Below are 16,741 nucleotides of genomic sequence, written 5' to 3'. Positions count from 1 at the left end.
ATAACTCCCAGCATGCACTGACAGACCATGCATGCTGGGAGTTGTAGTTTTGCAACAGCTGGAGGCACACTGGTTTGGAGACACTAAGTTAAGTAATAAACAAGTCCCAGCATGTCCTTCTGCTGTCACTGCATGCTGAGATTTGTAGTTTTTGCAACAGCTGAAGGCACACTGGTTGCGAAACACCAGTTTGTTATCTAACTCCGTGTTTTGCAACCAGTGTGCCTCCAGCTGTTGCAAAACTACAACTCCCAGCATGCACAGACAGCCAAAGGGCATGCTTGGAGTTGTAGTTTTGCAACAGCTGGATGTTTGCCCCCCTCCCCCCAATGTGAATGTACAGGGTACACTCACACGGGCGGAGGTTTACAGTGAGTGCTGCAAGTTTGAGATGGCGCAAATTTTGCGCTGTAGCTCAAACTCCCAGCAGCAAACTTGCTGTGAACCTCTGCCCGTGTGACTGTACCCTAAAAACACTAGACTACACTAACATTAAATAAAAAGTAAAAAAAACACTACATATACACATACCCCTACACAGCCCCCCTCCCCTCCCCAATAAAAATGAAAAACGTCTGGTACGCTACTGTTTCCAAAACGGAGCCTCCAGCTGTTGCAAAACAACAACTCCCAGTATTGCCGGACAGCCATTGACTGTCCAGGCATGCTGGGAGTTTTGCAACAGCTGGAGGCACCCTGTTTGGGAATCACTGACGTACAATACCCCCATGTCCACCCCTATGCAAATCCCTAATTTAGGCCTCAAATGTGCATGGCGCTCTCTCACTATGGAGCCCTGTCGTATTTCAGGGCAACAGTTTTGGGACACATATGGGGTATCTCTGTACTCGGGAGAAATTGTCTTACATATTTTGAGGGGCTTTTTCTTCTTTAACCCCTATGAAAAGGTGAAGTTGGGGTCTACACCAGCATGTTAGTGTATAAAAATTAAATTTTTTACACTAACATGCTGGTGTTGCCGCATACTTTTCATTTTCACAAGATGTAAAAGGGAAAAAAGACCCTTGAAATTTGTAATGCAATTTCTACCGAGTATGGAGATACCCCATATGTGGGCGCAAAGTGCTCTGGGGGCGCACAACAAGGCCCAGAAGGGAGAGTGCACCATGTACATTTGAGGTGATTTGCACAGGGGTGGCTGATTGTTACAGCAGTTCTGACATAAACGCAAAACAATAAATATCCATATGTGACCCCATTTTGGAAACTACACCCCTCATGGAATTTAATAAGGGGTGCAGTGAGCATTTACACCCCACTGGTGTATGACAGATTTTTGGAACAGTGGTCTGTGAAAATGAAAAATACAATTTTCATTTTCAAACGCCAATGGGTCAAACGCCAGTGGGGTGTAAATGCTCACTGCACCCCTTATTAAATTCCATGAGGGGTGTAGTTTCCAAAATGGGGTCACATGTGGGGGGGTCCACTGTTCTGGCACCATAGGGGCTTCCTAAATGGGACATGCCCCCCAAAAACCCTTTCAGAAAAACACTCCAAAATCCTATTGTCGCTCCTTCCGTTCTGAGCCCATTTTAGGGTGATTTCTCTCCTTTTACCCCTTGTAAAAATTCAAAAATTGGGTCTACAAGAACATGCGAGTGTAAAAAATGAAGATTTTGAATTTTCCCCTTCACTTTGCTGCTATTCCTGTGAAACACCTAAAGGGTTAAAACACTTACTGAATGTAATTTTGAATACTTTGGGGGGTGCAGTTTTTATAATGGGGTCATTTATGGGGTATTTCTAAAATGAAGACCCTTAAAATAAATTTTCCTTACAAGCAGAGAGTTTCAAAGTTAGAAAAATGCAAAATTTTCAAAGTTTTCATGAAATTTTTAGATTTTTTACCAAGAAAGGATGCAAATATCAGTGAAATTTTACCAATAACATAAAGTAGAATATGTTACAAAAAAAACAATCTCGGAATCAGAATGATAGGTAAAAGCATCCCAGAGTTATTAATGTTTAAAGTAACAGTGGTCAGATGTTCAAAAAATGTCCGGGTCGTGAATGGGCTGGGTCGGGAAGGGGTTAAGGACCAAGGGTGTACAGGTACGCCCTGACGTCCTGGTACTTAAAGGGGTACTCCGGTGAAAAACTTTTTTTTTTTTTTAATAAACTGGTACAGATTTGTAAATTACTTCTATTTAAAAAAAATCTTAATCCTTGCAGTACTTATTATGAATACTACAGAGGAAATTCTTTTCTTTTTGGAACACATTAGTCTCTCCTGAATCACGAGCACAGTGCTCTCTCCTGACATCTCTGTCCATTTTAGGAACTGTCCAGAGCAGCATATGTTTGCTATGGAGATTTTCTCCTACTCTGGACAGTTCTTAAAATGGACAGATATGTCAGCAGAGAGCTTTGTGTTCCAAAAAGAAAATAATTTTCTCTGTTGTATTCAGCAGCTAATTTTCTTAAAAAAAAAAAAAAAAAAAAAAAAAGCTTTCCACCGGAGTACCCCTTTAAGGACCAAGGGCATACGCCCATGGGAATTCTGGTCCCCACCGCTCGCTGGGCGGGGACCGAACCAGAATGCCTGCTGAAATCATTCAGCAGGCACCCGGTGCAAACCCCTGGGGGGGTCCTGAGACACCCCCAATTCAGACCGGCGATTTTCGGCAATTCCGTGTCAATCAGGTCTCTGGTGACCAGGTGACCCGGAAAAAAAGGGTGAATGGGGCTGTCCAAGACAGCCCCATTCACCCTTACCCGGCAGGAGTAAGGGTGCCACCTCACAATTAGTGATTGATCGGTCGGAACGACCGACCAATCACTACCCTGCTGGGCGGTGATCGGGGCGGTGTTCGGGGCCGGAGGACGTCTCCTACCTTTGCCTGGCCCAGTGGAGGTACCCTCAGGAGCGGCGGCAGCAGACAGGAGCAGCAGGAGCGGTGCCAGAAGCAGCAGCGGTCCCGACAGTGCAGGCAGCAGGATACAGCAGGAGGTGAGACCTGTTCACCTCCTGCTGTTGCTTAGCAACAACTCTCAGCTTTCACAGCTAAAGTTCCAACCACAACTCCCAGCATGCCCTTTGGTAGTCTGTGCATGCTGGGGGTTGTAGTTATGCAACAGCTGGAGGCCCATTTTTTCTATGAAAAAGTGTGCATCCAGCTGTTGCATAACTACAACTCCCAGCATGCATGGACAGCCGAGGGGCATGCTGGGTGTTGTAGCAGTGTGCCCCCAGCTGTTGCAAAACTACAACTCTCAGCATGCCCTTTGGCTGTCAATGCCTGCTGAGAGTTGCAGTTTTGCAACAGCTGAAGGCACACTGGTTGTGAAACAGAGTTTGTGTTCTAACTTAGTGTTTCGCAACCAGTGTGCCTCCAGCTGTTGCAAAAATACAACTCCCAGCATGCACTGAGAGACCGTACATGCTGGGAGTTCTAGTTTTGCAACAGTCTGTCAGTGCATGCTTGGAGTTGTAGTTTTGCCACAGCTGAAGGTCCCCCCAACATTCACACAGGCGGGTTTACAGCAAGTTTTGTGCTGCAAGTTTGAGATGCAGCAAATTTTCAGCCTTAGCTTAAACTCCCAGCTCAAACTCACTGTTAACCCAACCATGTGAATGTATCCTAAAAACACTACACTACACCTACACAAAATAAAGTAAAACACTACATATACCCTTACACAGTCCCCCCCACTAAAATTAAAAAAACCTCTTGTACGGCACTGTTTCCACACGGAGCCTCCAGCTGTTGAAAAACAACAACTACCAGTAGACTGTCAAGGCATGTTGGGAGTTTTGCAACAGCTGGAGACACCCTGTGTGGGAAACACTGCCGTAGGGTATTTTGGTGGTGGATTCAAATCCCAAATTTAGGCCTCAAATGCGCATGGCTCTCTCTCGCTTTGGAGCCCTGTCGTATTTCAAGGAAACAGTTTAGTGCCACATATGGGGTATTTCTGTACTCGGGAGAAATTATGTTACAAATTTTGGGGGGCTTTTTCTCCTTTTACCCGTTATGAAAAGGTAAAGTTGGGGTCTACACCAGCATGCTAGTGTAAAAAAAATATTTTTTTACACTAACATTCTGGTGTTTCCCCATACTTTTCATTTTTACAAGCGGTAAAAGGAAAAAAAAATGACCCCCAAAATTTGTAACCCAATTTCTCCCAAGTACAGAAATACCCCATATGTGGCCGTAAAATGCTCTGCGGGCACACAAAAGGCTCAGGAGTGAGAGCGCACTATGTACATTTGAGGTCTAAATTGGTGATTTGCACAGGGGTGGCTGATTTTACAGCGGTTCTGACATAAATGCAAAACAATAAATACCCACATGTGGCCCCATTTTGGAGACTGCACCCCTTACGGAATGTAACAAGGGGTATAGTGAGCCTTAACACCCTACAGGTGTTTGATGAATTTTCGTTAAAGTTGGATGTGAAAATGAAAAAAAATGTCACTAAAATGCTGGTGTTACCCTAAATTTGTCATTTTCACAAGGGAATAATAGGGGAAAAAAGCCCCTCAAAATTTGTAACCCCGTTTCTTCTGAGTATGGAAATACCCCATATGTGGACGTAAAGTGTTCTGCGGGCGCACTACAATGATCAAACCTTTTGACACCTCTGGGCGCTCTGCCGCGTTACGGTCACAGAAGCCTGAGGCTTCCGTGATTGTGATGTCATGCCACGCCCCCTCCATTCATTTCTATGGGAGGGGTGTGACATCTAATACACAGCCATCAGGCACCCCTCCTATAAACATAAATGTGACGTCACAATCACGGATAAGGGACAACATGTCTAGGAGCGGAGTACCCCTATAAGGAGAGTATTTTTTTACAGAAAGTATTAGCTACACTATGAGCAGTGAGTATTTTCTGAGTTTTACAACACATGTTGAAACTGTATAAAGAATTGGTTAAAAAAAATATAGGTAAATTGAAAAAGGCTTGAAATCCATAAAAAAAAAGTTTTATGAATAAAGCAAAAACATTTTTGCTCTCTGGAATTTTACCTGCTACAAATCAAAAGGATGGTAATAACATATATACTAACATGGATACGCACACTTGGATGTTTTTTTCAAAACATACCATTTCTGTATATCTAGAGTGTTTTCTTTCCACGCCCTTACATTACTTACACAAGTCATGTCCTTTATATCAATGTTCTAAGCTTCCCCCTCCTCATTTTTCTAGCTCTACACTTCAGAACAGTCTTGCTTTAGTTTGCAAAACAAACCTTACGTTTCCATGCAATAAAAAAAAAAAAAGAAAAGAAAAGCCTAATCTGACAAAACTTGTTTTTCTTAGCAAATCCTCCAAGAGGGATAGTCTGTTAATGGAATGGTTTTATGCATGGATTAGAAAAATGTATTTCCAGTCTAAATTTACATTCTCTTTTTTTTTTTTTGTATCTCCTTTCAAGCACATAATGGCTTTTCAGAATTTTTTTTCAGTGCTATTTAAATAAATAAAAAAAACAAAAAAATAATACTTTTAGGGTATAACCACACTAAACAAAAATGTGGCAGATTTTAACCAGAGGAAAATCTGCAGCAAATCTGCACTTAAGGCCATGTTCACATGGTATAAAATGTGCAGAATGTCCACACGCAAAACACGTTGAAATCAATGGGACTCTGTCTGTGCGGAAATTCCATGGTGTGAACATACCCTAATTGTGCAAAGTTTGACGTGGCTTTGCCAATGCAGATTTTAGTGCAGAATATTTAAAAGGAATATCCAGGAATAGAAAAACAGAGCCGATTTCTTCCAAAATCGGCACCACACCTGTCCTGGTTGTGTATAGTATTGCAACTTGGCTCAGTTCACTTCAATAAATCTAAGCTGCAATACCACACACAACCTGAGGACAGGTGTGGTGCTGTTTATGGAAGTAATCCCCTTTAGGAATTAAAACCCCTTTAGGCTAGGTTTCTACCTGTTTTTTTGTCCTGCGTTTTTTGGGTTGAAAAAACGCAAGTGCAATTTCCTGCATCTGGCGTTTTTTCTGCCGTTTTTTCATTTTTGTGGAAATTGCACCTTGGCAGTTTTTTTTTGTATCCAAAATTTGTTGGGTACCAGAAAAAAAAAAAGGATGCAGTAGTGATGGAAACATTTTTATTTAACGAAATGTATATATTTTATAACAAAATTTTTATTATTTTTTAATAAAGTGTGTGTGTTTCATTTTTTCTCTATTTTTACATTTTTTAGGTAGTACTACTATTTCCAGCATGGAACAGACTGTTCCATGATGGGAGTAGTAGTACCTGTACTAATAGACAGATCGCCCCGGGTGTCAGTCGTGACCCTATGTGATTGTCCATAATATAGCAGAGATGCGGAGCGGCTCTATACAGCGCTCACATCTCTGCTCTGTACACTTCGGCTAGTGATGTAAATAGAAATCACTCATTCATATTTCCCACCCAGAGCTGTGATTGGCCGGATGGTTTCAGCCAATCACTGCTCTGAGGGAAATATCAATGAGTGTGTGGCCGGCCGGAGTATAGTGCAGAGATGCGAGCGCAGGAGAAAGCCGCTCTGCATCTCTGCTATAGACAGGACGGTCGTATTAGGTGTCAGTAGTGATACCCGGTGTGATCTGTTCTTACCTGCAGGTACTACTACTCCCAACATGGAGCACACTCTGCTCCATGCTAGGAGCTGTAGTACCTGCATTAATAGACAGATCGCAGCGAGTGTAACTTCTGACACCTGTTGCGATCTGTCTATTAATGCAGGTACTACAGCTCCCAGCATTGAGCAGAGTGTTTTCCATGTTGGGAGTAGTAGTACCTGCAGTTAAGGAAAGATCACAGCAGATGTCACTCCTGACACACGCTGTGATCCTCCTGTACAATGTATAGATGCGGGCAGCCGCTCTTCTATGGTCCCCTGCACTGCCGTATATATACACATATTCATATTTGCCACAGAGAGTTGTGATTGGCTGGAACCATCTGGCTAATCACAGCTCTGCAGGAAATATGAATATGTGTATATATACGGCAGTGCAGGGGACCATAGAAGAGCAGCCGGCCGCATCTATACATTATACAGGAGGCTCGAAACGGGCGATCTGTCAATTAGTACAGGTACTACTTAGAGTAGCAGTACTACATAAAAAAATGAAAAAATAAAGAAAAAAAGTGGAAAACATACACACACACACACACACACTACATTTTTATTATTGTCGGCTACATTTTTAGGTCCCTTCCCGCCCACATAACTTGAACCCTGTTTTAAAAATGTATAAAAATGTTGTTATAAAAAAGATAAATTTCATTAGATTCAATTTTTTCCATCACTACTGAATCTTTTTTTTTTTTTTTTATGGTACCCTACGAAATATTATTAAAAAAGGTATCTTCATCACTTTTTTGGATCGCTAAAGTCCAAAAAAGAATGAAAGCCGCCTGCAAAAATGCCAAAGTTAAAACCCACATATCATTTTTCTTGGCGTTTTTCACTCCTGTAGGCTTCTATGGGAGAAAAACGCCACTATTTTGACAAAAAAAATCGCCAGTGGCTCAACGTGCTGCGATTGTGGAAAACCGCCAAGGAGCTGAAAAATGCCAAAAATGAGTGAAAAAACGGCAAAAGGATTTAAAAAAAAAAAAACAAAGTGAAAAACGCCAAGTGGAATAAGAATTTTGTTATTTCTCATTGATTTACAGCTAACATCTGGCGGCAGCGTTTTTTGGCCCAAAAAAAGCCATGCGGCAGAATTGGCATTTTTCTTGCCGCTTTTCCCAAAAAAAAAAAAAAAACAATGCAAGTAGAAACTTAGCCTGAAGGTCTATTCAGACGTAAAGTATTCTGCACAGATTTGATGCGCAGGATTTGAAGCTGTGTTCAGTCATTCAGTTTACATTGCAATCTGCAGCATAAAATCCTGTGCATCAAATCTGCACAGAAAACTGTACATGTGAATAGACCCTTAATGTACAAAATCCAGGTTTTGTCCACATTGCAGCTAAAACACGTCACTTTCAATGTGTCTTTTTGTGTTTAAAATAAAAGTGTTTAAAAGTCTAAAAGGTGTATCATGAAAAAAAAAGAGGACTCTGCTGCTTGAAAGTCATCTATGTACTGTAGTGAATATCTGTGGAGTTTTTACCCCCCCCCCCCCCCATGTGAAAAGTATATTGATTTTTAAAACATGCAGATCAAAATCTGCATATTTTAAAAAAAATTGAATGTGCAGCACTTTTTACACATTGTGCACCAAAAATTCTAAGCTGTGTGACAGACAATATGCACCACAAAAAAACAACAACTGTGAAATGTGTTTTTTTTATGCCCCGGAAAAAGTTCTCATGCATGAAGCCACTTTTTATGAACACGTCAACTTTATTAGGAAAAAAATTATATGGTGGAAATTCAGTTCGCCCTCAGTTCTTAATGAATTTCATCAGTTTTCATGAGTGAAAACTTTTTTATTTGGAAAAAGATGTCTATAAAAAAAAACTCTTATTTTTTTGCAGGAAATGTCCAGCGTCAGTGTTCTTTTCCTGCATTTGCCATGCAGTTTTATGGATGCTGTATCGCCAATAAAGTGTACACTGATTCCATCTACCAGTGCATTCACAACACATTTTGGACCAGTGTCGGACCCCATTTATTTGAATGAATCTCAGGCTGGGTTCACATCACGTTTTTGCCATACTGTTTTCAATCCGTTTTTCTAAAGAAAACCGTATGGCAAAAAACGGATAGAACAGTACGGGAAAAAGTAAACCGTATGCGTTTTTAAACAGTATACTGTTTTTAAAAGTGCATACAGTTCCGTCCGTTTTTATAGAAAAAAAAACATAAGTTTTTGAAAATTTTGTCCATTTTTAATGGGAGGGGTCTTGGGTGGGGACTTTGCGCATGTGCAAAGTAAAAACCGTATACATTTTCCTGTATGGAACCATATACATGTTCGTTTCCCATTGAGGTCCATGTTAAAAAAAAACCCGCATGCGTTTGCAGTACGGTTTTTAAACCGATCAAAACTGTGGTATCCCAAAACCTGATGTAAATGCGCGCTACCTAGTGAATGTTAGTCGGTTGACGTTGCTGAGGGGTTACGGTGGCTGGTTGAAAGGTGAAGGTAAGCTTTTATTCTTGGTTGTGTTAATAAATACAAAACTGTGCATGAACATGACCTTAGAGTAAGATGCACATGATGAGACATGTAGAAATCCATAAATTTGCCCCCAAAATAACCAACATTCAGGTGAATGAGCTGATGGTGCAGGTGCAAAAACGACTGCAGCAAAACCCGCCTCATGTGAATTTACCCTAACATGGAACAGCAAACTAGGTTTGAGTGTGTCCCAAGCAGTGTGTCTCCAGCTGTTGCAAAACTACAACTCCCAGCATGCTCAGACAGCCGGGGCACATTAGGAAACACTAGTTCCTGAATACAGCGGACAGAGAAATAATCATGGACGCCATGTTATGGAAGTAATGCTGAAAAGACCCCTTTATAGACTCTTCTATGCGCTCCTTTACATTATGTGCTAAATGCTTTCTTCTTTTATCGTATGTAAATAATAGTACACATAGCGTGTGCTTCCCTGCCCTGTACCGCATTGTCCCCCAGCCCTGACTAGTGTCTCTAGTTCACACACACGTCAAACACGCAGCTGTAGAACGAAAAAAAAAAAAAGGCGGGCTTCTGAGCCCGGGGCTCCCTCCTACGTCACAGCTACGTCACGCGGCAATGTGTTGGCCTGTGTTTCTCTGGTTGCCTAGTGACGGCCGACAGGGAGGCGTGGCTAACTCTTTAAAGGGCTCCCTGAGCTGCTCCTCCGGTTGCAGACTGATCTGAACTGAAGGGTTTATATAGTGCTGCTAAATTTAGGCTCCAGTGAGCGCTCAGCCTCCTTATCCTGAACGTGTTTCCTCCTCTCCTTGCAATTGGCTTGGTGCGCCCCCCTCGTGCCTTTATTTATCATCTAGGCCCCCTCTCACTGCAGGAAAGTTTAGTAGTCGTACTGCACGGACGGACCTCTCTTCTGAGAGGTTTAATACTGGAACTTTGTAAAACTTTTTTATTTCTTTGATTGATTTGATTTTGTTGCTGCTGCCATACTGACCCGGGTTTAAGGAGCACAGAGATGGCCCTGACCGAGACCATCCTCCCGTCTTTCTCCACGTTTGCGAATCCGAGAGAAAAGTGCTTACAAGAAGTAAGTGTATGGGCGAGTAGAGCCAGGTGTGGGCAAGTGCGGACAGGTGTGCTGCTTTTTGGGATGTGTTCCCACACTTGCGTTTTTTGCTGTGAAGGTTTTTCTTTTTTTGTTGACTTCATTAAAATCTTAATAGTCTCTTCTGGCTCTGCAGTGTGATCAGCATTGCCAGACTTGTCAGATTGGTTGACAAGACATCATGATGTGCCAGCTGCTGCTCAGATCTAAAAAAAAAAAATGCATGCGGTGGTTTAGTGTTTGTTTATTTTATATATATATTTTTCTCTTTAAAATACATTTTCCTTGCAGTTTTCAAACGCAAATGTGGGAACACTGCCTTAGATCTGCACTCATTTAAACTTGTGTGATCACTTACAAGTGAATCCCATCCAGATCTAAAGGTTAATCTAAACTCTGACAACTTGTGCTATTCCTCTGCAGATGTGAGGCTAATACATAGTACCAGAGCATGCTTATCTGCATGATCATTGCATTTTCACATGTACTGTGTAGCCTGACCAGTGGGACTTCTCACATGTACTGTGTAGCCTGACCAGTGGGACTTCTCACATGTACTGTGTAGCCTGACCAGTGGGACTTCTCACATGTACTGTGTAGCCTGACCAGTGGGACTTCTCACATGTACTGTGTAGCCTGACCAGTGGGACTTCTCACACGTACTGTGTAGCCTGACCAGTGGGACTTCTCACATGTACTGTGTAGCCTGACCAGTGGGACTGTTCACATGTACGGTGTAGCCTGACCAGTGGGACTTCTCACATGTACTGTGTAGCCTGACCAGTGGGACTTCTCACACGTACTGTGTAGCCTGACCAGTGGGACTTTTCACACGTACTGTGTAGCCTGACCAGTGGGACTTCTCACATGTACTGTGTAGCCTGACCAGTGGGACTTCTCACACGTACTGTGTAGCCTGACCAGTGGGACTTTTCACACGTACTGTGTAGCCTGACCAGTGGGACTTTTCACACGTACTGTGTAGCCTGACCAGTGGGACTTTTCACACGTACTGTGTAGCCTGACCAGTGGGACTTCTCACATGTACTGTGTAGCCTGACCTGTGGGACTGTTCACATGTACTGTGTAGCCTGACCAAAATTTCCTTTTTTTTCCCCCTTAGAAATGGAAGAGCATATATGAGTCTAAGTCTTCACTCAACAGCTGCAATGTCCTGGAAGCAATTCACAACATGGACCCATTCTGCACCAAGAAAGAGGATGAAGATCTCAACAATGTTCTAGAGTTTGTGCTGTCCATGGGAGCGGACAAGAACATCCAGACCTGTGGAGATTATTCTGTGTCTCCTACTGAATCCTGCACTTACTACCAAACAACCCCTTCTCCAGGGGGCTACAGTACCGAGCACAGTCCACCTCCTTACAGTTCATCCAGCCTTATGACCGAACTTTTGAGATCTGACCTGGACAACTACTGTCATGCAAACAATGTTCAGGGCAGGTTTTTCATTTCTCAGAACTTTGATTTTCCAGACTCAATCAAAACAGAACCAACTATGGATTCTTATGGACCTGTCATTGGCTTGGTGCCTCAGTCTTGTTCAAAGATTAAGCAGGAAGGCAGTGCTGCTTGCATGATGGCATATGACCAGCCAAGGCTGGCAAACTCTCCACAGATGGGAGGCATTGACACCCCACCTCTGAGCCCAGATGACCTCATGATGAATGACTGTCAAACACAATTGATGTGCCATCCAACAATGCCATACAGCCATGGTTACCAGAATACAACGGCTTTTCATCATCCATCTTCCAATCAGTATCAGGGAGCTTCTCAGTTTAGCATGTTTGAGGACAGTTTACCTATGCAGTTGTCTGCTGCCAGAGGGGTTGTAACTCCTCCATGCTCACCTTTGGAAATCCTAGATGCCAAACCAAAGAGGGGGCGCAGATCATGGCCCAGAAAGAGAACTGCTACGCATACCTGCTCCTATGCTGGCTGTGGGAAGACTTACACAAAGAGCTCTCATCTCAAGGCCCATCTAAGAACCCATACTGGTATGTATACCTTATGTTCTGCGTCCTTTTATTAGATGCATTGGGATGATAAATAACTGTTTTTAAACAGGATATAAAATGGATATGTGCACTGTAGCCTGTTGGTCTTTACAGATTTTTGTAATCCCATGGGGATCTTTATCCAGTTAGGCCAGATGTTCATTGTCCAGATTTACTTTTCTTTAGATGCATGATAGACTAGTTAGAATAGTAACTAATCTTTCTATCTTCTCTTCTCTCCAGGTGAAAAACCTTATCACTGCAACTGGGAAGGATGTGGATGGAAGTTTGCCAGATCCGATGAACTTACACGCCACTTCCGCAAACACACTGGTCATCGGCCCTTCCAGTGTCACCTTTGTGACCGTGCCTTTTCCCGCTCAGACCACTTGGCCCTGCACATGAAGAGGCATATGTAAAACTTGGACTATAGCAACTCAGTGTGGCACATTAAATACATGAACTGTTCTTTTTGTGGACTGACTTGGGTCACACTACAGCTGGTTCTGCATGGGCTTCTTCATGTCCTCCTGCATCTCTAGTGGACCTTGCAAAGAAAAACTTGACTTACCGAAGACAAAAGGCTGGACCTAGTAACTTGAACTTGCGCATTAACTGGAACACCTCATGGATGGGGTTATTTAGACATATCTGTAGAAAAATCTGTATTTTTTTTTTTGACTGTTAACCCTTTGCTTGCTTTAAAAGCAGCAAACAGCATTTCACGGGGCATTGAATGTTAAACATGGATGAAATATACTTAGACTGCATTGTGTGATACACAATGGTTCCATGTATTTGAAATCTGTATTCTTCATAGAGCTCTCCTATTGATCCCAGGTCCTGTCACTACAGTATGCACTTCCCTTACCTATAGATATTTCATGGGGGCACTTGTTAATCACTGTAATGTATGCGGACTGGGTAAAGTTTTCCAGAAGAATTTTTTACATTTGGTAATCTCCTTTACAGTGAATGTATGTATTTGTGACATTCCATTGTTTAACTTGATTGTAACTCCCTACTACAAGACAATGTTTGTATGAAACTGCCATATTGTGACATTATTTTTCCTTTGACGGGATGAACATTCGAGTATTCGATATTTTGTTCTGTTAAATATATGGATTGCATTAAAAAAAACTTCCCATGGAATATTTTATATACAGTGTTTGCAATGTTACACTATAAAACTGCAGGGCTAGAGGTCTTGCCTGAAAAAACCTTTTATATTATTTATATGTAATTATACATATCTGTAAATACATTTGTACAGTGTACATATGACGACAAATGGCACATTGCTGTTTTTGTTAAAAGGAAGAGATTTCCATTGACATGCAAATTTTTTTTTTTTTAATAAAAAAAGTTGAAAGAAAAGAACCTCTTGTTTTCCTGTTCATTCTAAAATGTCTGCAAATGGGGTGGAATCATTTAATGGGATAAAGAATGTGGGAACATATTCTAAAAATCTTTCTAAGTTTGCAGGTTCAACTTAACAATAAGCATTGACTGAACTGGTGTTTCACTTGCATGAAGAACAGCTGGAGACCCAAACTGTGACATGTTACTACTAGTCCTCCAATCTCCCAGTATACCTCTATGAAAACTCATGTGTGCCACCTGCTGCCTGTGCTAGTGTATTGCATTTATAGCTCAGCCTGTGTAATACAATATCCCTGAGTGATGAAACCTTAGGTTCACAGAGAAAATCTACTATAATTTTATTGAATGACTCATTTGCTGTTCCCAGCTTAGTCATTAAATGCAACAACTTCAATTTGGCCAGTGTAATGTTTAATAGAACTCCTACGTAGAAAACTGGAGGTATGAAATGAATCATCAAACGTCCTCAATTGATGTGGGTTGCCCTAAAACTGTAGTTAAATATACACCTTTTTTATATTTGTAGATTAATGGAACTACGTTATTTTTGTTGTCACTTTAACTTATGAAAGCATGTCACAATTATAGCAGAATGAGCACAGTCTTTATTAGAGATGAGCGAATTTACAGTAATTTGATTTGTCACGAACTTCTCAGCTCAGCAGTTGATGGCTTTAGCCTGCATAAATGAGTTCAGCTTTAAGGTGCTCCGGTGGGCTGGAAGAGGTGGATACAGTCCTAAGACTGTATCCACCTTTTCCGGAGCACCTGAAAGCTTAACTCATTTATGCAGGCTAAAGTAATCAATTGCCGAGCCGAGAAGTTGGTGACAAATCGAATTACTGTAAATTCGCTCATCTCTAGTCTTTATATCCAAACCATGACACTTCTGAAATGGTATGGAAAAATATAAGTAGCTTTGCACAAAGGTAGCCTTTTGCTGTTGAGGCATACTTGGAGTTGTAGTTTGGGTAACCATGTACTAAGGTATGTATTTACATTTGGCTGTAAATTGCCCTTGTGACCGGATGTTGTGTACCTGCATTGATGTGGTTTTTATAATCTGTACTGCAGTTGCGATTTTCATGGGGAGTCTGTGCCACACATCTGGTACATATGACTGCATAACCTGAAATGTGCTTATTAGAAATATCAGTTTTGTACATGTATGAACAATAACAAGAGAGGGGCAATTAACAATGCTTCTTGAGCCTGCAAGAGAATCCTGTTCAGTAAAAGCGATCACACCTAATCTAATGGCTTGATTTGCCTATTGTGTCTTCTCATGAGCAACCAAGTTCTGAGCCAGAATAAGCCCTTGTAATACTCTTGTTAACCTATACACCTGTTTGAAAAAAGTGGATTGGGCTTTAGTGGCACTGAGAGCCATTTCAGTGTTGTGATTTATTTATTCTCTACCCCCACCACTGTTGTCTAAGGGTAATAAAATCAGCATTTAAAGCCTAGAACTTTTTTTTTTTTTTTAACATGCTGAGGATTATAGTTCTTGTAACGCTGTAGCATTGTGACAAGGTCACCTACTCACAAATAACTGAGCCTCTTTGGCACAGTGTGTTAATGCACAGTAACCACATGATTTTACTATTTACAAAAATAGCTCCTTTCGAGAGATGCACAGAGGTAGTACTGGTTACTGAACTGGAAGAAAGCACCTCTCATTTCACTTTTACGAATGTTCATGTATTCAGCTGCAACAGAAGGACAAATATTGCTAGATGTCCAACAATATATATAGGCAAGAACTTCTGCAGTTCTATTCTCATTTGTTTTGCATTCGGAAAAACACAGCTTGTGGAAATATTAAGTTGTCACATTGCCTTCATGGCAGCTTCATATTGTGCGATATGGCGTAGATTCAGGTGTTGCCAATTGGGCACCATAGCTGTAGATGTGGTGGTCATTGATGGCACATGGAGACGTGTCATGTCTTCTGTAGGCTGAATAATAGCCTTTTAACCTAATGCTGACTGTATGGGCATGGCTTTGTAAATCTGTTTTCTGTATATATAAACTGGACACTGACCTCCAGCAGGTATTCTTTCTATGCTGGAGGAGGAATCAGTTGCAGGATTACTGACTCTGTGTTTTTCCAACTATTGCACCGCTGAAGCTGACTATTATTACAAGTCTGGATACCTACATATGATATATACATATACACACACACACACATATATGTATATGTATATATATATATATATATATATATATTATGTATGTGTGTGTGTGTGTGTGTATATATATATATTGGCCCAGATTTATCAAACTGTGTGAGAGAAACAGTGGAGGGATTTTCCCACAGCAACCAATCACAGCTCAGCTTTCACTTTACCTCAGCTCTTTAGCTGAGCTGTGATTGGTTGTTGTGGGAAAATCCCTCCACTTTTTCTCTCACACAGTTTGATAAATCTGGGCCATTATAGGAGTACATCACAGCATTAAAGAGAAGTTCTGTACCAAAAGTACAGCAGTTTGAACTGTGGAATTAAAAGATGCCATTTATAAAAGCTGTACTCTATCCCTCACAAACAAGACCTAGACATTACACTTGAAAATTCTGCTGCATCTGAATCCCTTTGCTGTCAATAGGATTCTACTGCACAGTACACAATACTGAAGTTCAGATGCGGAGCTTCTGCTGCCAAAAGAATCCTGCAAACATGGCTGAGCATGCATGTGTTCTGAATGGGATGAGAGTTGGGGGGTCCCCATACACATGAAATCTCAAAGTGTACATCCAGCGATGGTCCGGTAGCAGGATATCTTTATAAATTTTCCAGGAAATTTTTAGGCCCAAGACCTGCCCTGAAATTATCGCGATAGCCAAATAGACTTGCTTGGGACTTCTCGCAAATCTGTCTCCAGATCACAATAGTCTCTGCCTCAGAAGTTCCTCCAAGAATTTAAAAATATCCTGCACATGTACAATTTAAGTAGGGATAGATATCTGGAATCTTTGTGTTATAAATAGGTAATAAAAATGGCAGTCTGGATGTATCTGAATGTTTTTTAAATAGAATTTCATCATTTTTCATTGACCCTAAGGCTACTTTTACACTACCGTTATGTCCCGGCAGTACAGCGGCTGTTGAAAAATGAGGGGAAAATAACGGGAGAAAAA

General features: G+C 41.4%; 1 protein-coding gene across 1 annotated transcript; it reads left to right on the top strand.

Annotated features, from left to right (window-relative positions):
• Positions 1-9,748: 9,748 nt before the first annotated feature.
• Positions 9,749-13,532, top strand: KLF2 (KLF transcription factor 2). Its single transcript, XM_056552074.1, has 3 exons — positions 9,749-10,177; positions 11,319-12,213; positions 12,457-13,532. The coding sequence occupies exons 1-3, from the start codon at positions 10,106-10,108 to the stop codon at positions 12,630-12,632; spliced, it is 1,143 nt and encodes a 380-aa protein (XP_056408049.1). The 5' UTR covers positions 9,749-10,105; the 3' UTR covers positions 12,633-13,532.
• Positions 13,533-16,741: the final 3,209 nt, after the last annotated feature.

This window comes from Hyla sarda, chromosome 1 (genome assembly GCF_029499605.1).
Source record: "Hyla sarda isolate aHylSar1 chromosome 1, aHylSar1.hap1, whole genome shotgun sequence".
In the NCBI taxonomy this organism is placed as follows: Eukaryota; Metazoa; Chordata; class Amphibia; order Anura; family Hylidae; genus Hyla; species Hyla sarda.
Note: the sequence above shows the minus strand (reverse complement) of the source record. Positions and strands in the feature narration are given on the sequence as shown.

Excerpts from the sequence above, each read along its gene's own strand:
- KLF2 (XM_056552074.1), top strand. The coding sequence starts at position 10,106 with ATGGCCCTGACCGAGACCATCCTCCCGTCTTTCTCCACGTTTGCGAAT. Across the intron at positions 10,178-11,318 it reads GAGAAAAGTGCTTACAAGAA|AAATGGAAGAGCATATATGA; the intron begins GTAAGTGTATGG and ends TTTCCCCCTTAG. Across the intron at positions 12,214-12,456 it reads CCATCTAAGAACCCATACTG|GTGAAAAACCTTATCACTGC; the intron begins GTATGTATACCT and ends TCTTCTCTCCAG.